At 44.2% G+C, this 26836-nt stretch overlaps 1 protein-coding gene across 5 annotated transcripts in view; it reads left to right on the top strand.

Moving 5' to 3' along the window:
• SLC7A2 (solute carrier family 7 member 2) overlaps window positions 1-26836 on the top strand; it is a 172833-nt gene that overhangs the window by 83951 nt on the left and 62046 nt on the right. For 3 of the 5 annotated variants that reach the window (XM_068278633.1, XM_068278636.1, XM_068278634.1), the window contains exons 2-3: window positions 18239-18634; window positions 24783-24938. In XM_068278633.1, the coding sequence (XP_068134734.1) occupies window positions 18259-18634; window positions 24783-24938 (532 nt within the window). In that variant the 5' untranslated portion in view covers window positions 18239-18258. The remainder of the gene's footprint in view (window positions 1-18238; window positions 18635-24782; window positions 24939-26836) is intronic. The other 2 variants (XM_068278635.1, XM_068278637.1) reach the window with 1 other exon arrangement.

A 26836-nucleotide genomic window follows, 5' to 3' on the forward strand; every position in this document is an offset into this window, starting at 1 on the left:
TCCCACCTGAATGCTGCCTAATTTATGCAATTCCTGCTAGATTTGGTACGGCAGGCAAAGGGTGTATAACTGTGCACTTGATTGGCTGACAGGCGCCTGCTGACCAAATAAAGGTAGGAAATTGCTAGAGCTGGGAGTGAACAAATGTGTGTGTTGCAGTCAGCATTCAGTACAGAGGCAGTGGGGGTGAATTCCCTGGGGGTGAGAGTCCGGGGTCCACAGCTGTCATGTGAACCAGTGCTTTGCTGCTTGCGTATTGCCAGCAGATCACATCACCCCTCCCATTTCTGCCCTGTGCTGACAAAAATGAACTCCTTGTGGCCAGCACTGCAACTACAGTACCTTCCCACCATCTCCAGTGTGTTAACTACCTAACGGTCACGTCACGCCAACTGCGGCGGCAGCCCCAGGACCGCCTAACGCCAATTGGCGTCAAGTCCTGGGGCCGTGTTAAGCTTGGAGGGTGTATTCTCCACAGTCAGCATGCAACACATAAGCTGACGTGAAGGAGGTACACACACCAGCACAAGGGATCAGGATATCCCCAGTTTAGTGGAGGAGAGGACTGACTCCAATAGGAGATTGTGGTGCACAGAGCCGGTGCAGATCCGAACAGCCACAAACAACACTTACGTAATAACGTCTCAGCGCAAAGTAGCGCTGAGCGCATAAACCAGAACTGAGGAGATCAGGACAGGTAGACAGAATGAACGCTTGCTTAACTAGCCACTACTTAGTGACAGCAAGCGTCCACAATAAGACAGACTGGAATGAGGCAGCCAATGCGTTTGCAGCGATGGCGTGCCTCACAAAGACAGGACAAGATAGTCAGGAAATAGCAGGATCAAGATAGATGAACGTAACACAGACAAATATACAATAAGTATGTTTTCCTAGCGTATTACAATTACAGCTATCAATGAAACTATTTGTAACGTCTGACTAACATATGTATATATCGGCAATGAACCGATATATGACATAAGCAGGAACACTGACTAGCACTGGAGCAATACAGGGAACAGGACTCAGAAGGATTCGCTATCTCTTCGCAGAGATGAACGCAATCCACAAACGGTAACAGGACAGGATTCAGAAGGATTCGTTATCTCCTCGCAGAGATGAACGCAATCCACAAACAGGACCAGGAGCAGGATACTAGCTCAGCACGGGTGCTCACGATACGCGCAAACTACCAAAACGTGCTGGAAGGCTGACTAACTAAACACAGGAAATAAACAGTTTGTGTACGTATATATCAGCGACACTGATGTATCAACGTAACACGAATACAAGGAAAATAATAAACGTGCAAGTATGCGTATATATTGGCGATGAACCAATATATGACACAAGACAAGCAGAGTAACAACTTCTAGAACAAGAGCAGAACTAGGAGGACTCGCTGACCCCTTCGCAGGAGTCAGCGCAGTCCACACGGACTAGGAACGAGGTGGGGCACGAGCAGAGTAACAGACAGAATCTGAGACTATGGTAGCCCATCAAGCATTGCAGGAAGCAGTTCTTTATACTGAGGTCATCCAATGGGAGCAGACCTGCAGATTCCCACACAAGTGAATGGTAATTAATCACAGGCTGACAGCAGGAAAAGGCAGACAATGATATGCAGCCTGCAGGAAAGGGATTGCCCCTCCATTGCAGCAGACAATGTTTGTTTACACAAAAGCATATTAAACTGTCATTAACTTCAGAGCGACTGCAGATGGAATCAGCACCTAGTTTAAGTGCAAACCAAACTATGCAAGCAAATGCATGTAATGACATCAGAACTGCTTGGGTTGCAATACCACTGCAGCCAGCAGTAAACGCTGCAGACATGATCATAACATTACCCCCCCCCCCCCCCTTAAAAGCGGATACCAGACGCTTTTCAAAACTGAAATTCCCAACAAAACAATCTGACTGATAATTCATGATGACCGGAACAGCCCGGCAAGACCAAATTCCAGAATCAGTCCCCACAAGACTGGACCCATCAGAACCAGAACCTACAGAACCATGCCCGTCAGCACTACAAGCCTCAGTGTGATACCCATCAGAACCACGACTTCCAGAAAAAAAAACCCAGAAACTCTCTGAGCGATACCCACCGCCTTCCAGGGACCGTCCAAAAACGCCAAAGCCTTTGCAATGCCCACCGGAACTGTCCTTACCAACACAAAACCCACTGTTGAACCAGTCCAAGGTACCAGGACAAGTTTCCTCAGAGATCTCCCAGAACACTTGGAAGCTCCAAAGAGATCCCCACAGGTCAGAACGCCCCTTAGGCTCACATGGAGAACTATCAAGAACCCCTATGGAACCCAGGGCAACTCTAGAGTCAGGGTCACAAGGACAAACATCAAGATCAGGGCTTTTAGGGACCAGAACCATCTCCGGGCATGCAGGCCAACCGGCAACATCAGAACATGTCTCCACTGGGGAAGCATGTGAGCACGCTAACACAGACACACTTGGGCACTCTGGCATACGAAGCACATCTAGGCACACCGGCACAAGAGAGACCTCTGGGCATGTCAAGGAACTGCGAACCTCAAAGTCAGTCAAGACAGGACCGAAACCAGGACTGGGCAAAAAAAATCATCATGACCAGACTTCACAGTTACTGGATTCTCACTACAAAATGCAGGATCAGACTTAGATGTCTCTGATTCCAGCAAGGTTATTAACAAATCATGTTCAGGGGCATTTACAAGACAGGACAAATCTTCTGATGTATGCACCGAACTAGACAGGGTTCCCATAACTTCTTCTGGACTAGACAGAGACTCATCAAATACACTGGATTGGAGCTCATGAAGGGCTACAAAACAAGTCAGTATTGCAGCAATCCCCACTGAACTAGGCAAAACTGAGTAACTCACTGGACAGAAAGGGGACTCTGGAACTTCTGCCACACCGGCCAGAGAACCAGAATTTTCCAGGATACAGGGCTGGGTTTCAGAAACACTCATTAAACCCGACTGAAATTCTGAGATTTCTATTATCTTTTCCAGCGAGTCAGAATTATCCATGTTACAGGGCAATACTTTTGAAACATTCAGAGGACAGGGCTGAAGTTCCCTGACTACTGTGATATCAGAGAGGGACTCAACATCTTTAGCTAAATCAGACTGTGTACAGGGCAAGGTATCAAAAACGCTTGCTGACAAAGACAATGTTTCAATAGCTTCTGCTTCACTGGGCAGAGATTCATCAAGTTTTATTAGAGCAGACTGTAATTCCAAAACAGCTGCTAGACAAGTGAATATTACTGCAACACCCACTGAAGTAAGCAGTGTCTCAGACTCCTCTATTAGAGGATCTGAAGTATCCAAAGTACTGGGTGAAGCATAAGACTCTGCGACCACAGCTTCACTGGACAGGATCACTGAACAGGCCATATCGCAGGGCAGAACCATGGAAGCACCTGCTGGACAGCATAATGATTCTGTGACCTGAGCTTCATTGGGAAGATCTACTGCACAATTCATGGTACAGGGCAAATTTACTGGAACATTTTCTGAACAAGGTAATAATTCTACGATTTCAGGTTCACATAGCAGATGCTCTGAGCTATTCACGAAACTAGAGCGAGGTGTAGGGACAGGAAGATCAAGACACAATGTTTGTGCATCTAAATCACTATTCAATTGTAAAATTGGGAAATTCAGATGCTGGGGTTCTGAGGTTTCTAGACAGGATTGCTGGGACTCAGAAACTAATGTAGTGCATCTATTGGCATCTGCTGGATCAGACAGGAGTTGAACTTTATTAACACAGGTAAATTCTACAGAAGTGTTTGCAGAGGCAGGCAAAGATTTTCTAATGTCTGTTTCACTGAACAAAGACTCATGAGTACTGACTAGGCTGGACTCAAAAGTCAGCAGGAACTCTGGGTCCTCTGCTGAGAAATGTGTGCAGGGCAAGGTTAAGGAAGTATTAGTAATTCCTGTCTTACTGGGAAGTAACACTGAGTTATCCATGGTACAGGGTGGAATTACAGGAACTTCAATTTCACACAAAAGGAGCTCTGAATCACTCGCTGAATCAGTCAAAGGTGCTGAAGCAGGCGAGTCCTCAGGAACTGAGGAAGTGGAACAATCTCCAATTGACAGTGTGTCTTCCCTGGTATCAACTGATTGAATCGCATAAAAATCGTCCAAAATCATTCTCCACACATCGATCAATGGAGCCACAAAGTCATACCCACACACACCAGTCTTTATTAGGTTATAAGCCGACTTAATGCATGCATTCAATACTAATTCACTTTTTGCACTGTAAAACTGACAAAATGAACTTGCATCTTTCTTCCATTCATAGACCAGGGCTTCCATCTCTCCTTTCTCAAATGGAGGATCCCATGCATATTTAACAGCTGAGCATTCAAGCTGATCACAGTTGGCAGATGTGTTTGTGGCAGAAACATACATTGGGTTATCTAGCAGGCGATTGGCCGATTTCTTATTCCTAAGGATCTCCAATACCTGTAGCAAGTGTTGAACTGTAGTGTATGCAAATTTCCCTTGCTGCACGAATAAATTGATCTGTTCAATACTCTGTAATATATCTTCATAATCATATTCAGATAATTCATTTAAACAAGAACTTTTATTTTCCCTGGCTAGCAATGAAAGTTCATTAGTAGTTTCATAGGTCCATTTGACTCCCCTGAATGGTGACTGAATTTCATTATCTGCTAATGGCGGAGTCTCGTTACAGATCTGATGCGCAGTCGCTAAGGGCAATGACTCCGCTGATTGTAACGCTTTTCTTTTGGAGCGTTTACGTTTGGCTTTAGACCTTGCTGCCTTAGGTGATTTATTCAAAGCAGAAGAAAAGTTATCAGAACAATTATCTGCTTGCTGATTATTTTTGTAGGCAGTAGAAGGAGCAGCTGATTGACAAGCTGCCAGGAGCTTATCAAAAGGGCTAGGCAAATCGGTTTTGCGCAGCCAGTTATGGATCACAAACGCTAGAAATTCCAGCGGTCTTTCTTTCAAATTCGTATGATCCAAGACATCGTACGCCCACTGGAACAAATTTCCCTTAAACAAAACATAAATTAACTGGGGGGCCCACGTTGAAACAGGAGTAGCCTGGAGCTCGGGATTGGCCAAAAACCTGGTACATTCAGAAAAAAACTCATTTGCGGTTTCAGAATTAAGTTTCTCAAATTTCTTAAAGGAACAGGAACCATAACAAACAGTGTCATTTTTGCTGGAAACCCCCCCCCCCCCCACAATGGGGATTGGTAATGGGGCTACCATAATGTTAAGCTTGGAGGGTGTATTCTCCACAGTCAGCATGCAACACATAAGCTGACGTGAAGGAGGTACACACACCAGCACAAGGGATCAGGATATCCCCAGTTTAGTGGAGGAGAGGACTGACTCCAATAGGAGATTGTGGTGCACAGAGCCGGTGCAGATCCGAACAGCCACAAACAACACTTACGTAATAACGTCTCAGCGCAAAGTAGCGCTGAGCGCATAAACCAGGACTGAGGAGATCAGGACAGGTAGACAGAATGAACGCTTGCTTAACTAGCCACTACTTAGTGACAGCAAGCGTCCACAATAAGACAGACTGGAATGAGGCAGCCAATGCGTTTGCAGCGATGGCGTGCCTCACAAAGACAGGACAAGATAGTCAGGAAATAGCAGGATCAAGATAGATGAACGTAACACAGACAAATATACAATAAGTATGTTTTCCTAGCGTATTACAATTACAGCTATCAATGAAACTATTTGTAACGTCTGACTAACATATGTATATATCGGCAATGAACCGATATATGACATAAGCAGGAACACTGACTAGCACTGGAGCAATACAGGGAACAGGACTCAGAAGGATTCGCTATCTCTTCGCAGAGATGAACGCAATCCACAAACGGTAACAGGACAGGATTCAGAAGGATTCGTTATCTCCTCGCAGAGATGAACGCAATCCACAAACAGGACCAGGAGCAGGATACTAGCTCAGCACGGGTGCTCACGATACGCGCAAACTACCAAAACGTGCTGGAAGGCTGACTAACTAAACACAGGAAATAAACAGTTTGTGTACGTATATATCAGCGACACTGATGTATCAACGTAACACGAATACAAGGAAAATAATAAACGTGCAAGTATGCGTATATATTGGCGATGAACCAATATATGACACAAGACAAGCAGAGTAACAACTTCTAGAACAAGAGCAGAACTAGGAGGACTCGCTGACCCCTTCGCAGGAGTCAGCGCAGTCCACACGGACTAGGAACGAGGTGGGGCACGAGCAGAGTAACAGACAGAATCTGAGACTATGGTAGCCCATCAAGCATTGCAGGAAGCAGTTCTTTGTACTGAGGTCATCCAATGGGAGCAGACCTGCAGATTCCCACACAAGTGAATGGTAATTAATCACAGGCTGACAGCAGGAAAAGGCAGACAATGATATGCAGCCTGCAGGAAAGGGATTGCCCCTCCATTGCAGCAGACAATGTTTGTTTACACAAAAGCATATTAAACTGTCATTAACTTCAGAGCGACTGCAGATGGAATCAGCACCTAGTTTAAGTGCAAACCAAACTATGCAAGCAAATGCATGTAATGACATCAGAACTGCTTGGGTTGCAATACCACTGCAGCCAGCAGTAAACGCTGCAGACATGATCATAACAGGCCGGCTACTGCAGGAGATCATGCACAGAATGCGCGCGTATCTCCTGCTTGGGAGGTGGAGCTCTCAGTCTCCGAATGGTGGTTGCGTAACCGCCGTCTATTTACATAGTACAGTGCTGCGATCTGCTGCAGCGCTGTACTGGGGACAACCGTGTGACACGTCTGTCCCCCTGTGTGACAAAGGAGCGATCGGCTGATCGCTATGATTGGCTGACTGGGGGAGGGAGGGGGAAATATAAAATGAACACAAAAAATGTTAAAAGTATTAGAAAAATAAACAAATAAATATTTATTTATTTATTTAAATATACAACATCTGGGGGGGGGGGCAATCAGACCCCACCAACAGAGAGCTCTGTTGGTGGCGGGAAAAGCGCGCGGGGGGGGGGGGGATCACTTGTGTGCTCTGTTGTGCGGCCCTGCATCTTGGCCTTAAAGCTGCAGTGGTCATTTTAGTAAAAAATGGCCTGGTCTATAGGGGGGTTCAGCACTGGGGTCCTCAAGAGGTTAAAGGCAACCAAGCACCTTTTTTTACAGAATATATAAAACAAACCTACCTCAAAGGTAGGTTGATATATGGAGTGGGCTGGGCAAAGGGAAGGGGGGGAGGGGGTGACTGGCATTACTCACTTTCAGGGGGGGGGGGGGATGGGGCTGCTCCCTAGCGCCCCCCATCTTTATGCAGTTCAGCATCTTCTCCAGGGAGATTTTGTGCTTGTACATTAAATTTGTACACAAGGCACAATTTTATTGCAAATCATTTCTAATAGGTGTTTAATGTTGATGAGTTATCAAAGTGAAGTGTGATGATCGCTGCTGCAGCAGCTGTTGCTGGAAGTAGTAGTGCTGCAGCTCAGGCAGTTCTGATCTATTTCCATGCAAGCTGCATAGCTTTGTCTGTCTTTCCCTGCTGTCAGCTTGTGACTGATTATCATTCACCTGTGTGGGAATCTGCATGTCTGCTCCCATTGGATGACCTCAGTATAAAGATCTGCTTCCTGCAGGGTTTCCTTGGGTTTTCATAGCTTCAGTTAAGCCCGTCTTGCTGTCGCTTCAGCCCCCGATCGTGTTTCTTGTTCTAAAGATACTTTGCTGGTTTTGCATCATATATTGGTTCATTGCCAATATATATGCATACCAGCACGTTTATTATTTTCCTTGTATTCGTGTTACGTTGATACATCAGTGTCGCTGATATATACGTACACGAACTGTTTATTTTCTGTGTTCAGTTAGCCAGTTTTCCAGCACGTTTTGGTAGTTTGCGCGTACCGTGAACACCCGTGCTGAGCTAGTTATCCTGTTCCTGGTCCTGTTTGTGGATTGCGTTCATCTCTGCGAAGAGATAACGAATCCTTCTGAATCCTGTTCTGTTACTGTTTGTGGATTGCGTTCATCTCTGCGAAGAGATAGCGAATCCTTCTGAGTCCTGTTCCCTGTATTACTCCAGTCCTAGTCAGCGTTCCTGCTTATGTCATATATCGGTTCATTGCCGATATATACATATGTTAGTCAGACCTTACAAATAGTTTCATTGATAGCTGTAATTGTAATACGCTAGGAAAACATACTTATTGTATATTTATCTGTGTTACGTTCATCTATCTCGATCCTGCTATTTCCTGACTATCCTGTCCTGTCTTTGTGAGGCACGCCATCGCCGCAACGCATTGGCTGCCTCATTCCAGTCTGTCTGGTTTTGGACGCTTGCTGTCGCTAAGTAGCCGCTAGCTAGCAAGCGTTCATTCTGTCTACCTGTCCTGATCTCCTCAGTTCTGGTTTATGCGCTCAGCGCTACTTTGCGCTGAGACGTTATAACGAAAGCATTGTTTGTGGCTGTCAGATCTGCACCGGCTCTGTGCGCCACAATCTCCTATTGGAGTCAGTCCTCCCCTCCACTATACTAGGGATAGCCTGTTCCTTTGTGCTAGTGTGTGTACCTCCTCCACGTCAGCTCATGCGTTGCATGCTGACTGTGGAGAATACACCACCAAGCCTTACATGAAGTAAGTAGCAGTCTAAAAATGAGCGTTCAATTGGGCATTAAAAGTTCTGAAGTGCATCAGGTGCACAGGTCCTATGAGTTAATATGAGAATATGGAGCTCATCAGGGAACTCCTGCACAAAGATAAAAATAACTGTTTATGCCGTTCTTAGTAGTAGAAAGCATTTGAAGTTGGTTACTTCCTTGTCTTTGATGCTCCCTGACATGCACACATCCTACAAGAGCCAATCCTTTGTCTATACTTCAATGCAGTCATGGAGTAATGCTCAATGTTTAGGTTAAACTATTTCAGAATTACTGGTATGTAAGAAATGTTTCTTTCTTTCTATATTATGTATGTATGGATATGCATTCAAAAAGAAAACTACTGATGAATGATATGACTGAAAAGCTGCAGCTGTGAATACTAACCAGAATACACAGAAACGCTGCTCTAAGGTTCACACAATCACAATACAACTTACCATTTTTCCCAGTCAAGATACCAGGTTTCAGTCTGTTTTTGTACAATTTGATAAGTATCAAGCACCTGTCAATTTAAAACTGATTAGTGTATGGCCAGCTTTACAAGCCTTTAGAGACTAAAGTGACAAGTGACTTAAAGTAAATGTGAAGTGAAAATTTGAGAAAAAATAGATAGTCTACAGGCTTCCTGAATCCTTTGTTCCAGTGCTAGGCCCCTCTAAACTTATATATGCTCCTCGCGGACGCTCTCCCAACGAGTATACGCTTCCCTGCACTGCGCATTTGCAAGTAAGGTTCCGCATGCTCAGCACAATGAAGCCGCTTGTGTATGGCTTGTTCTCCATGCACAAGCGCTTCATTCTACTGAGCATGTGCACACCATACTAGCACATGCCCAGTACAGAGAAGCTCGTATTCTACACAGCCAGAAAAAGAAGAGGGTCCTGGGCAACAGCAGTGAGCTCCTGACTATCTGGGAAACCTCTGGACCCTCTAGAGGTTTCCCACTGCTGAGGAAGAATTAAAATAACATTTTCTTTCTCATAGGTTTGCTTGAGGCTGGTTGCACACCTATTAATTGAGGTGTAATCCCCCAGGAGTGTAACTAGACTTAATAGAGCCCCCCTGCAAAAATGATCGCATGGGGCCCCCTTTGGTCCCCTAATCCCATCCAGGTCACATAATCAAGAGCCGGCGAATGGCAGCGGAGAGTGTTTTGCTGTGGAGCAGCGTATGGAAGCAGGAAAAAAAAATACACATGCTCCTGCAGCTGGTTTTTGTGAGCAAACAGGGAGGGGTTTTTGCTAATTGACAGCACTTGCGGTTGAAGAGAGGTAGGTGGAGAGGCCCCCAAGCCTCTGGGCCCCCCCTGCGATGGAGAGGTTGCAGGGGTTATTGCTACACCCATGTAAGTACCGTATCGCACAGCAGAAATCAGTCTGCAAATTACCCTGCACCACGGTGCGAGCATGATATACGTCACTGGAATTCCCGTCGGTCCGCGCATGCGCCGCACCGCGCTCCTGTTGTGCACAATTGCTGCATCATCCATTGACATTGCATTGGTGCATAATTTGTGCGTGAGGCAAAGATCATGTGGTAACACACTGCAGCCTTTGCGTCAGCAATGCAGCGATTTGGATACTTCCAGTGTACCGTGTCGCATCGTGTGCAGTGTGCAAGTCTCCATAGACTTACATGGCCCTTGTGTCGGGAAAGCGGCAAGGAAGAGTAAGGCAGGACAACGCAGTATGCAAGGGGCCTCAAAGTATTTGAGGAAGAGCGTCAGCAGAAAAGTCAGGCAACTGGTATTGTTTATTAGACAATGAAGATAGCAGCCTCTGTATTTCCTCACTACAGGTTCCCTTTAATAACATTATAGATGATTTGCAGCAGTGTGTACAGAACTGAGGCGTTGGAACGATCGAGTGACTGTTTTTTCTTGTCTCTGGATGACTTTATATTCTGGAGGTTGCCAAAGGCTGTTAGCTTTATGTGTGTACTAACTTTTTGCATAAAAGTCAATTAGCACCTGAAAGCATGTGAGAATATGTTTATTTGTGTTGCTGACATTGCCTCATTGATTTACACCACACATAATGACGTGACTAGCAATTGGGGGCAATCCCAGCAGTTTACACAAAAGTGGCCAATCACCTGCAGCTGCCTACATCCGCCCTCAGAATGTCCAAGCAAACAAATTACGGTATGTGAAAGAGCACTTGTTAGGCGTAGAAACCGTTGTCATTCAGGCCAATACAGTTCATCATTACTGAATGAGGGAAATAATGTGATTTATAGCAGTTTAAAAACAGTAAACTTGCGCATTGGAGTTTTATGTAAAAGTACTCCATGTAGGAATGTTTCATATATTATAGAGTTTTTGGTCAAGCTAAAATTAACCTATATTTCACTTTCATTGAAATATATATAGGAGAAATCCTCCTGTCTTGTGCAGCTAATAATTTCTCCTATAGCAAGACAGGAAGCTATATACTTCAGTGACAGTACTCCAATCAGAAATCCTAATGCTGGGTACACACTATGAGTTTTTATAGTCGATTTACTGTCAGCTAGATTATTTCCAACATGTCCGATTTGCTTTCCGATTGATCTCCGAGCATTTTCCAATCGATTTACATTAACCCTAATAGGAAATCGATCGGAAAATGCTTGGAAATCGATCGGAAAGCAAATCGGACATGTTTGAAATAATCGATGTGACAGTAAATCGACCATACAATCTCATAGTATGTACCCAGCATTAGATCAGAGTATTTTCAAATAAAATGTAAGTTTTATCATTAACCACTTTATCCACCACTACAGTATACCTACGTCCTCTGTGACTTCATCTAAGCCACAAGTCAGTAGATATACGTCTTGTAGCAGAAGCAGTGCAGAATTGGGCTTGCTCCTGTGCACAATTCTGGCACTATCTGATGCAGTACTAATTGGTGACCGGGAATATATGTTTCCTGAGCTAATGAGATTGATTTACCATTAAAAATACTTTTATTTTCTCAGTTCATAGTGAAAAATACACTCTGTAGCATTTTTTCAGAATCAAATATCTTCCCCATAAATTGTGACCGGAACATAATCTAAGTTTTGTGATAAGCGGTAAGAATAGCCAAACCAACTTTGTTTTTTATATCTACAGTAGCAGTTTTTATTTTTACACTGGAATTGGTAAAACTGAAAAATAATGTGTTTTTTTCTATTTCTTTCCTTGTTTTCCCATTAAAATTCATAGAAAACAAAATTGTTCGAGGGAAATAATGGCATACAATGAAAGCCTAGTTTGTCTTGAAAAAAAACCCAATATATATTTCATTTCTGTGTCATAAGTAGGGATAAAGTTATTTATGATTAAATAAGGACATAGCTAAACTGTAAAAACTGCTCTGGTCCATAAGTGGGAAACAAGGTCTGGGTGCGAAGTGGTTAAAGTGGACATGAACTCTTGCACAAACAGAGAGAAATGCCCCCTGTATGTATTTAGAGAGCTTAGCCTGTCTGATTTTTGTCATGCATATGATAGTACATTTGCACTTTTTGCAGTAATGACAGTGATGACAGTGCAGCTTTACTAAATTTCAAGCTCGTCCCTCTGCCCCGTCATCACCTCCATGAGGTAGACTGGGAATAGCTGGAAGAGGGTGCAGCCAGTCTTTCCTGGTCAGTGCAGATCACCTAACCTTGCTTACCTCCAACGTGTGCTTGTGAGAGATTAACTCTTTGTCACCAGCACTACAGCTCAGTGGATTCTTAAATGATCACAAAGAGTTAATGTCTAAGCAAATAGGTGCTTTTAGGTGTGGTAGGTAGTCTATGCTCAGCAGAGAACTGCTCCGTAGCTCAGAAGTGCCTACTCTTCTTGACAGCAATATGCTTTCTGGATATTTTTCCAAAGGAAGATTCTCTGGAATAGCTGCAGCAAATTTGGAAATACTGTGAGTAAGTGAACAACCAGTCCATAACAGCTGTACGTGTGTTGCATTAGTATGGCTCTGTAAAATGTGTGTCTGGCTTTAAGGGCCCGTTTCCACTGGAGCGGAAACCACTCCGAATCCGCAGAGTTTCCCTGCAGGCAAATCGCGCGGGGAAACTCTGCCATAGGAAACTATGGCGCCGCCGGCCAAATCACTTACCCTAGCGATTTGGCCGACACTGGCCACAGATTTCCTGCGGGAGGCTGAGAATACCATAGCCGTGCATGGCACGGCTTCTGGGATTCACCTGCGATCCCGCACACCCGGAAGTGCCGCCGCGCGTCTCACTGACGTGTGTGGCAACAAGTGGAAATGGGTCCTTAGGGATATAAAGTGATGATTTGCATTTTCAGCAGTAATGCACCATGGGAAATCTTTCTTGCTCACATGAAGCTGGATTGTTGCAAATACCTTCTATTTAAAGAAGACACATTTATTTCAGTATATTCTCCAGTGGAACTGAACCTTTGCTGTGCTCATCCTCCTGTGCTGTGCAGGGGTTTGTGAAAGCAGGGGATAACAGTGTTTACTGAGCAAACAGTGCACAGATCTAATCTGGATGACTGATGTGACAACTTTGCCAGTAGCAAGTTACTCAGTTCTAGCTGAATAGGATTTTAGGTATAAATGCTGATGTATGTTTGCTCCCGCATTGTGACGTGCAGGGAATTCAGATTTTTACATGGTGGTTGTTAATTTGCGTTAAAAAGGAGCTGTCAGCCATACTATCTCAGAAAAACAACAACACATATATAAGTAGATAAATACTTGCTCTACTTACATAACATATGTATTGAACTGTCCACGTTTTGATTTTAGTGATTTTTCTATAGTAAAAAAAGAGAAAATCCTTCTTAGGATTCTCCATTTTAACTGTGTCTATCTTGAAGCCAATTCTGATGTCATTATCTCCCTAATGCTGGGCATACACGGTGCAATTCTGCACCCCCCGTCCCCGCTCGTCCGCGCGGATCAATTCCCGCTTGTCCCTCGTTTATTTCCATTGTTTTCTCCGCCAGTATTGAACGCAGAATCGATCCGGCGGGGTATCGGACAGGTTGGGTCTTATTAATCAAACCATCAGTGGCTCGATTGATAAGAACTATTGCACCGTGTATGCCCAGCATTACTCTCCTCTGCCTGATTGTGTATGCATTGCCGGCCCTCCTCCCAGTCTCTAGGCACTCCCACCCAGCTCTGCAGTAGAAACAGCAATATAAAATGCACTGTTTCAGCATAAGAAATATTGGCCAATCAAAGAGGAACAGAGGTGTGGCAGGGGAAAACAGGAGGGAAAGAGGCTTCTGCAAATCAGGCTGCATTAGTTAAGTCTGAGAGGAAAGTAAAGAAGCAAAAAAAGACAGCCCAGCATGCCCTGCAACTTCCTTTGTGCAGCAATGTACCAAATAAGAGTAAGGTAAACTGGGGAATGATCATTTATCAACAAGTAAAGTAATAGTGATTTTAACTTTTGGATTGCCTGGTTAGCATCCTTATTACTTGTTTACCAGATAAAAATAAAAAGTAGATTTTTGATTTTATGCCCGACACTTACACTTTAAAAGCTCTTAAGATAGCTACATGACCATTAAGAGGTTGGGAGGCAGGTTTCCATGGTGTGTTATGCCAGATTATAGTTCCACTGTAAAGCTATGTACACACACTAGTTTAAAGTGAGCCTAAACTCTTGCACAGGACACAAAGAAAACAGAGAGAAATGTACCCTGAGTGTTTTTAGAGAGAAGAGTCTGTCTAATTCCCCTCATTTGTAAGTAATCACAAGTGTAATTTGATCTCTCAGCCGCGTCATCACAGAAATTAGGCAGTCCTCAGCAGACACAGCTAATATGTAAACATAGGATGTTAACCCTTTGTCTGATTCCATGAAAGCAAGAAGTAGAAACTCTGCAGATTTGTTGCAGGAGCAAGCAATAACAAAGAAATGTTTTTCTTTAAAGGTTATTATGCTGCTACTTAACTTTTAGAGCAGAGAGGACGTTCTGTGCTCAGGTCCACTTTAAACTCAACCAAGGTGGCTGATAAGGACAGCCCCTGTTGAGACTTTAAAGTGTGTACAGTGACCCCCGATCTCCCTTGGCACATTGGCAAGGGATCTGCCTGGTGGATGATCATCTCAGGTAAGCGCAGGCTGACAGCATTGTTCTTCCCATTCACCCTGCCTGCTCTGTGATGCTCCTTGTGTAACCCCGCCCCCATCCTCCATAGCTATAGAGTTAGTACAACCTCAGCCCTGCACTGATCAAGTCCAGATCCCTATGGAGTGACAGTCCTCATGTTTGGAAGAGGCTTTAGTTAAACAAGATAAAAACAAAAACATAGTTGTGGTGTAGAATATGGCTGTACCATTATGAGTGTGCTGAACCAATTTGTGAGTTGAACATTTTTTCCCTAAGGTGCCTTGAAGGTAAGTTGGCCATATACACTTATAGATTTGCAGCAGATTCGACCATCAGACAGATTTCTGTCAGATGCCTGTCAAGTTGAATCTGACAGGAATCTATCTTATGTGTGCCACACACTAGGAACAGATTTCCAATAGATTTCAGAGTGAAATCTATTGGAAATCTATTGGAAATCGAGCAAAATGCATTATTGGACCATTCGATCCAATGCAACTCTATGGGCCGTCGATCTGCTGCTAGCAGCAGATCAACCTAGATTTTCCATCCTGTCAGATAGAGCAAATCGATTGAAATCGGCCGCAAATCGATCGATAAAATCGATTTCTGATCGATTCCATAGAATCAATCGAACGATCAATGGCTGAAATCGACCAGTGTATGGGCCCCTTTAGACACTGAATGTAGCTAGTAGAGCATGAAAATAATTCTAAGTTGATGCATGGATTATGCCAATTTTGGATGTAAATTAACACTATAACGATGAGTGGTCTACATGGATCTGAACACTCTAATATGCAGTATAGCCCACAATAAAGTACAATTGAAAACAGTGCCTTCTGAAAGAGCAATACCTATTGGTACTGTATCAGTTCATGTTTTTAAGCAGGAAAGTGTGAAGAGATGCAGTAAGTTGAGGTTGGCAGTTCTGGTATCTGCCAGGTCTGTAGGAAAATAACAGGTTCATCTGACAACAAGGTTCAGGCAGGCTCTATTTATTAAAATTGTAAATCTCATAGATACCATTTCAGCTCTTCCTTTTACTGACCAGCCAATAAACAATACAGAGCCTGTATTAGGTCTGTGCATTTTTTCCAGGACGAAGCAGTTCATTTGGGTATCGGAGATGCCGTAGCTACATATAGCTGGCACTTTGCTCTGTATAGTGTGCTCTCCAGCGCCTGATAAAATTACCACTTATACAGACGCTAATTGCAGCTATTTACATTAGAGTTTATGACCGCACTCAAACCACCTGTTTGTTGCTCCAGCGTAGTTAAGGTTAGATATCGGTCTGGGGGGTCATTTCAGATTAGGCCTAGGTTGGGGTGGGTTGGCTAGGGTAAACTGCCTTAAGTAGAATGTTGGTAACATTACTGATATTCTACTGTTAGGCTGTATGTAATTACAATAGTAAAATATCTGTAGTTTTTTTTTACCAATATTTTACTATCCTCTAATCTGACCCCATTTTCATTTGATCCCTCCCTTTATCAATGCCTAACCACCCCCCCCCCCCAACTGACGCCTAACCCTAAACAACCCCCACAGCTGATGCCTACCCGTTAACTGCCCCTCCCCAACTAATGCTTACCCTTAAGGGCCTGTTTCCACTACATGCAGATTGGATGCAGAATGGATGCAGAAAAACAGACTCCAATGAATGCCTATGGGAAAATCTGCATCAGAAAAATCGCGTTTAGTAGAAACAGGCCCATAGGCATTCATTGGTTTCAGTTTTTCTGCATCCTAACTGACTCCCTCAACTGATGTCTTACCCGAGCCAACCCACCCCAACCTATTAGGGTTAAGCATTAGTTGGGGGGGGGAGGCCGTTAACGGGTAGGCATCAGTTGTGGGGGTTATTAGGGTTAGGTGTCAGTTGGGGGGGGGGGGTTGGTTAGGCATTGATAAAGGAAGGGATCAAATAAAAATGGGGTCAGATTAGAGGATAGTAAAATATTGGTAAACAAAAACTAGATATTTTACTATTGTAATTACATACAGCCTAACAGTAGAATATCAGTAATTTTACCAACATTCTACTTGTGGCAGTTTACGGTGTCCAAGCACTTTTTACATGTACGTCTCCAGGATGCATGTTAAGACTGGTTTGTGAACCATTGAAGTTACTTTGCCAGAAAAAGAGAAATAGGTAATATTATAGACTGAAGTTCCTGGCTGTAATCGTTAAGCTTCAGATAAAGTAATAGTTGTGACATGCACAGTGCACGTTTTGTAGCTATTATGCCTAAAGCTGATTCTCACTGAGATAATTTATGCTGATGTTGTGTAACATATGGCTCCTTTGTTTTACATAACTCATCATTTTGCTACTGTAAATGCTTGTTTATTCCTCCTAATGAATCAATTTTTTATCTCACAAAACATTTTTCATGTGTGTTTCTCTGAAATAGAACGTGTGAAAAACTTTTCTCTGCCCATATAACTCAGATGAATATTCATGGCCGGATCTCAGACAAGGTCACAAAGGCCATGGTCTAGGGCAGTGGTCCTCAAACTAAGGCCAGCGGGCCGAATGTGGCCCCCTGAGGCTTTTTTACCGGCCCCCACACACAAAATGTATTAATTATAGATGCGGTCAGCTACATCTGTAAATATTGGTTGTCCACATATAGAATAGCAGTGCTGGCACCACCCATCCACATGGAAGCCAGAAAGCAGTAATTCGCTGGTTTCCAATCAAATTCCACATCAGGTGACACTGCTGTCCAATTGGACTGCAGGTTGTCACCTGGGTATGCTTCACTGTCTGACCCACAAAGACTTCTACATAATTTTATGTATACTCTGGCCCCCCACCAGCCTGAAGTATGTTGACCTGGCCCTCGACCTAAAACGTTTTGGGGACCCCTGGTCTAGGGCATTAGAAAAGCAAGGAAAGGGCTTGGGGAGGCAGGCTGGCAGCAGCTGTTTACCTGCTGAACATTTGCAGCAGTCAGGTGAGCGCCTGAACGGAATATTACTGATGCTGACTGTGCTGCACTCTGCACACATTAGCAGCCAGTGCCGGCCCGTGGTCGTCCTGCTTCACAGAGTTTGCACATAGGGGTAGGTGGCTACCAACAGACAGATCTGGCACTCGGGGGATGAAGGGGCTGTGAGCAGCCACTTACAGTGATCTCTGAGCTGCCTGTCACTCAACAAATGCGCCGCTCACCAAGTTCCTTACCATATAATCTCACCAAGTTCCTTACCATTTAATCCCTGCCATCATGCCACTTAATGTCCTCAGAGGAGTTTATAATGTAATCCCTGTCATTACCTCACTAACTGTCCTAAGTGGGGGAAGTTTAGGATGCTGTTGGGCCAAGGGCAGCTATTGATTGTGGGCCTTGGATGGTAAAAAGTACAAATCAGGCCCTGTAAATATTATTCAGGTGTGTATGTGATTAATTGCTGCATGTAGTTTACCGGTTTCTTCTTTTCTCACAGTTTAGAAAGAAGAGGTCATCATGGTTCCGTGCGGACCAGTGTTGTCGCTCGCCCGAAGTATACTCCGTAGGAAGATTGTAACGTTGGACAGTCTTGAGGACTCCAAGCTATGTCGCTGCCTATCTACTGTGGACTTAATTGCTCTGGGAGTTGGAAGCACGCTCGGGGCTGGAGTCTATGTTCTAGCTGGAGAAGTCGCAAAGTCAAACTCTGGACCTAGCATTGTCATTTCTTTCCTCATAGCGGCACTTGCGTCTGTAATGGCAGGCCTGTGCTATGCTGAATTCGGTGCTCGTGTGCCAAAGACTGGCTCTGCTTATCTATACACATATGTCACAGTAGGGGAGCTGTGGGCTTTTATTACAGGCTGGAATCTTATTTTATCATATGTTATAGGTAAGCGCTTTACATAAAACAAGTGTGACAATTGAAATGAGGGGGGCCCTTATGGGGAGTGTGGTGACACAATGGGGACTCAAGTGTGTGTGTGTGTGTGTGTGTATTACTAAGTGTGTGTGTGTGTGTGTGTATGTGTTACTAAGTGTGTGTGTATGTGTGTGTGTGTGTGTGTGTGTGTGTGTGTGTGTGTGTGTGTGTGTGTGTGTGTGTGTGTGTGTGTGTGTGTGTGTGTGTGTGTGTAATATTTTTAGCCATGAACTCTGAACAAGAATGCAGATGAGGTGCTCTGACTGATATCTGACTGAATTAGCTGCATGCTTGTTTCATGAGGAGTGTGGTGACACAATGGGGACTCAAGTGTGTGTGTGTGTGTGTGTGTGTATTACTAAGTGTGTGTGTGTGTGTGTGTGTGTGTGTGTGTGTGTGTGTGTGTGTGTGTGTGTGTGTGTGTGTGTGTGTGTGTGTGTGTGTGTGTGTGTGTGTAATATTTTTAGCCATGAACTCTGAACAAGAATGCAGATGAGGTGCTCTGACTGATATCTGACTGAATTAGCTGCATGCTTGTTTCATGAGGAGTGTGGTGACACAATGGGGACTCAAGTGTGTGTGTGTGTGTGTGTGTGTGTGTGTATTACTAAGTGTGTGTGTGTGTGTGTGTGTGTGTGTGTGTGTGTGTGTGTGTGTGTGTGTGTGTGTGTGTGTGTGTAATATTTTTAGCCATGAACTCTGAACAAGAATGCAGATGAGGTGCTCTGACTGATATCTGACTGAATTAGCTGCATGCTTGTTTCAGGTGTGTGATCCAGACAGTTCTACCGAGAGATCAGGAAAACAGCCAGGCAACTGGTATTGTTTAAAAGGAAATAAATATGGCAGCCTCCAATATACCTCTCAGTTCAATAAAAGTGTTGGAAGCTGAGCTGTGTAGGGTTTTGGCGATCTAATCACATAGTTCAGTGTACCTGAGCATAATGAGTCCTTTATTATTAGGGAGATTTTTGTTTTCCAATCTCTACTGATGAGATTTGCCTTGCCCTATTCCCATAACCCTATAGCAAATATTTGGCTGTCTTGCAGCCTGGCTTCCTTTCTTTCTTGCATATTCCACACCATGGAGTATCCAGCAGATGACTATCATTTGGCATTGTAATTACCACTGGGGCTGGGCTCTGGAAGGAATTTTGCTGAAGATAGATTGCCAGTATATCTAAGGTAAAACTGAGTAACAAAGAATTTAGGCCCTGACGCACTAAGCTTTTTCACTGAGCTATCTCTCATCCTTTTCCTACCTTATTTGTTATTTATATACAGTGATCGTTTTTCAGAACATAGCAAGCCAAAAATGTCACATATAATAAGTTTGTTACTGATTAACGCAAGTTGACTATTACTTGTTTTAATCTTACTTACATAGTATACATAGTATTTTTTACTTGAAAAAAAAAAAATGATACATGGTCAACATGATTGTGGATGTCTCTGTTACAACTTATATTGTAATGTAGGGGGAGGATAGGTGGGTACCTAGGGTTGTGTGTACTCTCTTATAGCGTAATGTAGGGGAAGGATCGGGGAGTACCTAGTGTTGTGTGTACTCTCTTATAGTGTAATGTAGGGGGAGGATAGGGGAGTACCTAGGGTTGTGTGTACTCTCTTATAGCGTAATGTAGGGGAAGGATCGGGGAGTACCTAGTGTTATGTGTACTCTCTTATAGTGTAATGTAGGGGGAGGATAGGGGAGTACCTAGGGTTGTGTGTACTCTCTTATAGCGTAATGTAGGGGAAGGATCGGGGAGTACCTAGTGTTGTGTGTACTCTCTTATAGTGTAATGTAGGGGAAGGATAGGGGGGTACCTAGGGTTGTGTGTACTCTCTTATAGCGTAATGTAGGGGAAGGATCGGGGAGTACCTAGTGTTGTGTGTACTCTCTTATAGTGTAATGTAGGGGGAGGATAGGGGAGTACCTAGTGTTGTGTGTACTCTCTTATAGCGTAATGTAGGGAAAGGATCGGGGAGTACCTACTGTTGTGTGTACTCTCTTTTAGTGTAATGTAGGGGAAGGATAGGTGGGTACCTAGGGTTGTGTGTACTCTCTTATAGTGTATTGTAGGGGGAGGATAGGGGGGTTCCTAGGGTTGTGTGTACTCTCTTATAGTGTAATGTAGGGGGAGGATAGGGGAGTACCCAGGGTTGTGTGTACTCTCTTATAGTGTAATGTAGGGGGAGGATAGGGGAGTACCTAGTGTTGTGTGTACTCTCTTATAGTTTAATGTAGGGGGAGGATAGGGGGGTACCTAGGGTTGTGTGTAATGTAGGGGGAGGATAGGGAGTACCTAGTGTTGTGTGTACTCTTTTATAGTGTAATGTAGGGGGAGGATAGGGGGGTACCTAGGGTTGTGTGTACTCTCTTATAGTGTAATGTAGGGGGAGGATAGGGAGTACCTAGTGTTGTGTGTACTCTCTTATAGTGTAATGTAGGGGGAGGATAGGGGGTACTAGGGTTGTGCGTACTCTCTTATAGTTTAATGTAGGGGGAGGATAGGGGGGTACCCAGGGTTGTGTGTACTCTCTTATAGTGTAATGTAGGGGGAGGAAAGGGGAGTACCTAGTGTTGTGTGTATTCTCTTATAGCGTAATGTAGGGGGAGGATAGGGGGGTACCTAGGGTTGTGTGTACTCTCTTATAGTGTAATGTAGGGGGAGGATAGGGGAGTACCCAGGGTTGTGTGTACTCTCTTATAGTTTAATGTAGGGGGAGGATAGGGGGGTACCTAGGGTTGTGTGTACTCTCTTATAGTGTAATGTAGGGGGAGGATAGGGAGTACTTAGTGTTGTGTGTACTCTTTTATAGTGTAATGTAGGGGGAGGATAGGGGGGTACCTAGGGTTGTGTGTACTCTCTTATAGTGTAATGTATGGGGAGGATAGGGGAGTACCTAGTGTTGTGTGTACTCTCTTATAGTGTAATGTAGGGGGAGGATAGGGGGTACTAGGGTTGTGTGTACTCTCTTATAGTTTAATGTAGGGGGGGGATAGGGGGGTACCCAGGGTTGTGTGTACTCTCTTATAGTGTAATGTAGGGGGAGGATAGGGGAGTACCTAGTGTTGTGTGTATTCTCTTATAGCGTAATGTAGGGGGAGGATAGGGGGGTACCTAGGGTTGTGTGTACTCTCTTATAGTGTAATGTAGGGGGAGGATAGGGGAGTACCCAGGGTTGTGTGTACTCTCTTATAGTGTAATGTAGGGGGAGGATAGGGAGTACCTAGTGTTGTGTGTACTCTTTTATAGTGTAATGTAGGGGGAGGATAGGGGGGTACCTAGGGTTGTGTGTACTCTCTTATAGTGTAATGTAGGGGGAGGATAGGGAGTACCTAGTGTTGTGTGTACTCTTTTATAGTGTAATGTAGGGGGAGGATAGGGGGGTACCTAGAGTTGTGTGTACTCTCTTATAGTGTAATGTATGGGGAGGATAGGGGGTACTAGGGTTGTGTGTACTCTCTTATAGTTTAATGTAGGGGGAGGATAGGGGGGTACCCAGGGTTGTGTGTACTCTCTTATAGTGTAATGTAGGGGGAGGATAGGGGAGTACCTAGTGTTGTGTGTATTCTCTTATAGCGTAATGTAGGGGGAGGATAGGGGGGTACCTAGGGTTGTGTGTACTCTCTTATAGTGTAATGTAGGGGGAGGATAGGGGAGTACCCAGGGTTGTGTGTACTCTCTTATAGTGTAATGTAGGGGGAGGATAGGGAGTACCTAGTGTTGTGTGTACTTTTTTATAGTGTAATGTAGGGGGAGGATAGGGGGGTACCTAGGGTTGTGTGTACTCTCTTATAGTGTAATGTAGGGGGAGGATAGGGAGTACCTAGTGTTGTGTGTACTCTCTTATAGTGTAATGTAGGGGGAGGATAGGGGGTACTAGGGTTGTGCGTACTCTCTTATAGTTTAATGTAGGGGAGGATAGGGGGGTACCCAGGGTTGTGTGTACTCTCTTATAGTGTAATGTAGGGGGAGGATAGGGAGTACCTAGTGTTGTGTGTACTTTTTTATAGTGTAATGTAGGGGGAGGATAGGGGGGTACCTAGGGTTGTGTGTACTCTCTTATAGTGTAATGTAGGGGGAGGATAGGGAGTACCTAGTGTTGTGTGTACTCTCTTATAGTGTAATGTAGGGGGAGGATAGGGGGTACTAGGGTTGTGCGTACTCTCTTATAGTTTAATGTAGGGGAGGATAGGGGGGTACCCAGGGTTGTGTGTACTATCTTATAGTGTAATGTAGGGGGAGGCTAGGGGAGTACCTAGTGTTGTGTGTACTCTCTTATAGTGTAATGTAGGGGGAGGATAGGGGAGTACCTAGTGTTGTGTGTATTCTCTTATAGCGTAATGTAGGGGGAGGATAGGGGGGGTACCTAGGGTTGTGTGTACTCTCTTGTAGTGTAATGTAGGGGGAAGATAGTGGGGTACCTAGTGTTGTGTGTACTCTCTTATAGTGTAATGTAGGGGGAGGCTAGGGGAGTACCTAGTGTTGTGTGTACTCTCTTATAGTGTAATGTAGGGGAAGGATAGGGGGTACATAGGGTTGTGTGAACTCTCTTATAGTGTAATGTAGGGGGAGGATAGGGCAGTACCTAGGGTTGTGTGTACTCTCTGATAGTGTAATGTAGGGGGAGGATAGGGGAGTACCCAGGGTTGTGTGTACTCTCTGATAGTGTAATGTAGGGGGAGGATAGGGGGTACTAGTGTTGTGTGTACTCTCTTATAGTGTAATGTAGGGGGAGGATAGGGGAGTACCTAGGGTTGTGTGTACTCTCTGATAGTGTAATGTAGGGGGAGGATAGGGGAGTACCCAGGGTTGTGTGTACTCTCTTATAGTGTAATGTAGGGGGAGGATATGGGGTACTAGGGTTGTGTGTACTCTCTTATAGTGTAATGTAGGGGGAGGATCGGGGAGTACCTAGTGTTGTGTGTACTTTCTTATAGTGTAATGTAGGGGGAGGATAGGGGAGTACCTAGGGTTGTGTGTACTCTCTGATAGTGTAATGTAGGGGGAGGATAGGGGAGTACCCAGGGTTGTGTGTACTCTCTTATAGTGTAATGTAGGGGGAGGATAGGGGGTACTAGGGTTGTGTGTACTCTCTTATAGTGCAATGTAGGGGGAGGATAGGGGCGTACCTAGTGTTGTGTGTACTCTCTTATAGTGTAATGTAGGGGGAGGATAGGGGCGTACCTAGTGTTGTGTGTACTCTCTTATAGTGTAGTGTAGGGGGAGGATAGGGGAGTACCTAGGGTTGTGTGTACTCTCTTATAGTGTAATGTAGGGGAGTACCTAGTGTTGTGTGTAGTCTCTTATACTGTAATGTAGGGGGAGGATAGGGGGGTACATGGGGTTGTGTGTACTCTCTAATAGTGTAATGTAGGGGGAGGATAGGGGAGTACCTAGTGTTGTGTGTACTCTCTTATTGTGTAATGTAGGGGGAGGATAGGGGAGTACCTAGGGTTGTGTGTACTCTCTGATAGTGTAATGGATGGAAAGAATAGGGGGGTACTAGGGTTGTGTGTACTCTCTGATAGTGTAATGTATGGGAAGAATAGGGGGGCACTAGGGTTGTGTGTACTCTCTGATAGTGTAATGTATGGGAAGAATAGGGGGGTACTAGGGTTGTGTGTACTCTCTGATAGTGTAATGTATGGGAATTATAGGGGGGTACTAGGGTTGTGTGTACTCTCTTATAGTGTAATGTATGGGAAGAATAGGGGGGTACTGGGGTTGTGTGTACTCTCTAATAGTGTAATGTAGGAGGATGATAGGAAGGTACCTAGGGTTGTGTGTACTCTCTTATAGCGTAATGAAGGGGGAGGATGGAATGGGGGTGAGGCAGTTAATTTGGGCACCAAAGGCACTGCAGTAATTTGGGAGCCCCATAGCTGCTAATGTAAATAGCCGTGATTAGCAGCTAAATATGTTGTCATGTGGGTGCTGGAGGCACCTGATAAAATGCTGGGTGCTGGAGGCACTGGGGTGGTGTCGGAGAGGCCGGCCCTCATAGTGTGCATTGTCTTATACTCATCTTCATATTCAGAGTCATCAGCAATCAAATGTGAGTTTCCAGCACCTGACTTTGAGACCTCTCCTTCTCTGCCTTTGTACAGGTACATCAAGTGTAGCGAGAGCGTGGAGCGGCACGTTTGATGAACTTCTAGGAAAACAAATTGGACAGTTCTTTAGGACATATTTCAGGATGAATTCCCCTGGCCTGGCTGAATATCCAGATTTTTTTGCAGTTTGCCTTATTTTGCTTTTGTCAGGTAAGAACAGAAAAGGTGAATGTATCCAAGACTGCCACAGCTACAGCAATGAAACAATTTCAGGGCTTATGTAAACAGTATGGTTGCCATCACCACCACTTCATTTGGAAACTAGGTTAGCTGTTCATTAGTATACTGGCAGAGTGCTGTTGCATTTTCCATGAGAAACCTGAGACTAGGTTCACTCTTGAGCCTAAATCAGTCTTTTTCAAGAAATGGTGGTCATCGGACCAATGGACATAACTGTGCAAAGCAGAGGATCAGGGGATTAACTAGAAATCACTGGGCCCCCTTGCGAAACTTTAGATGGGGCCCCCTCCCTCCCCCCTCGCTTTCTGCACAGGTAAACTGAGAACCAATGTTAGTCAATTGGTTAGTGCACACTTGAATGTGTTTTCCCCAGATAGATAGATTGCAGATAAAAACAGACTACAGATCTTTGTCTGCAAAACTTTGTATGATTCCTTATCAGTGGCTGAGCAGATGCAGTCATTAGACCAATTGTGTAGAAAGTTTTTCCTCTCCGTGCTCTTCGTTTTCAGTCTCTGAGGACAGGGAAAATAACCCCCCCCCCCCCATGGGGCCCTCTGCAGCTTCTGGGCCCCCTTGCGGATGCATCCTTTGCAGGGTCTATTGTTACGCCCCTGCATAGGATCCATTCAGACATGCTGACATCAGACGGAAGCTGGACATGTCATAGTTAGCATTGCAATGGATACAACAGAAGAAATGAGAACAAGGGGGTTGTGCCGTCGACAGTAACATCAGATCTGCTGTGACCATACACATCCGGAGTGTGTTCTAGTGTGAACCCAGTCTAACTGTGTTTAAAGCTGTAGTAGAGAAATTAGTGTCTGTACAGCTTGACTGTAGCTGTGCAAAGCGATTGTACCCTGCTGTTAAATTGCTGCTTCATTTATATTAGTTTATTTCTGCTTTAATTGAGCTACATTTTTCCATATTTTAACATGTACAAAATTAGGCTAGATTTTATTACAGAAAGTAGAACACTCCTATCACCTGATCTAATAAAGTTAATTCACGTGGCATGGAAATGTCTTAATCTGCTCATAATGAGTAGCATGATTATTTCTGAGATGACAGAATTTGTAAAAATCAGAATCCGTTTCAGAGAAATCTGATTGTTAAGCAAAGCTGATGTCTAGGCAAAAAACGAGTCTGGGCACAGAATAAGGCATGTTCACCTCCTCCCTGGCAGTAATTGTTGGCAGGTCCCTCAGTGTCTATATGTGAGACTGCTGACAGATAGCACTGCAGCCTCGATTTCCAGTACTGTCAAATTATCTGTATTATTGATTGTTTAGTCAAATTTCTCAGGGGTGGATTAGAGGATGATGATGGTGAGAATTACGATCTTTTATTTGTAAAGCAGCAATGTGCTACACACAGGTGTGTTTCATCCCCTGTAAAGATATACAGAAGTGATTTCTATAGGATTGATGTGCTGGGATAAGTAACCAGAAGCCATGCAATATCAGGGATATCCAGGGAAGGGGAGTGGTAATGCACTTTAGATCGGAGAAAGCCAGCTCTCCATGTTTAATGTGCTTCTGAAGGAGCTGCCAGAAAATCCAGAAGCCCAGCTTCCAGGTACAGATAAGCTACCTTGCTTTGTTGATATGCACTATACTTTTATGCTATATACTGTAGATACTACTAAGCGGATCCGAGATGAAAAACTAACTATAACAAGTAACTTGTCTTTATCTTATCTAAACTTTAGATTTTACACAGCATACCTAGCTGCAAACAGCTTAAAAAGTTTATGATTATTTATTCCCGTGATACAATGAGTACAATGAGGGCAGCCATGTTCTGTTTGTCACATTGTCACAGGCTGAGGGCTGGAGATGCTATCAGCTTGCCTGTCTGTAAAT

This window comes from Hyperolius riggenbachi, chromosome 1 (assembly GCF_040937935.1).
Source record: "Hyperolius riggenbachi isolate aHypRig1 chromosome 1, aHypRig1.pri, whole genome shotgun sequence".
NCBI classification, from domain to species: Eukaryota; Metazoa; Chordata; class Amphibia; order Anura; family Hyperoliidae; genus Hyperolius; species Hyperolius riggenbachi.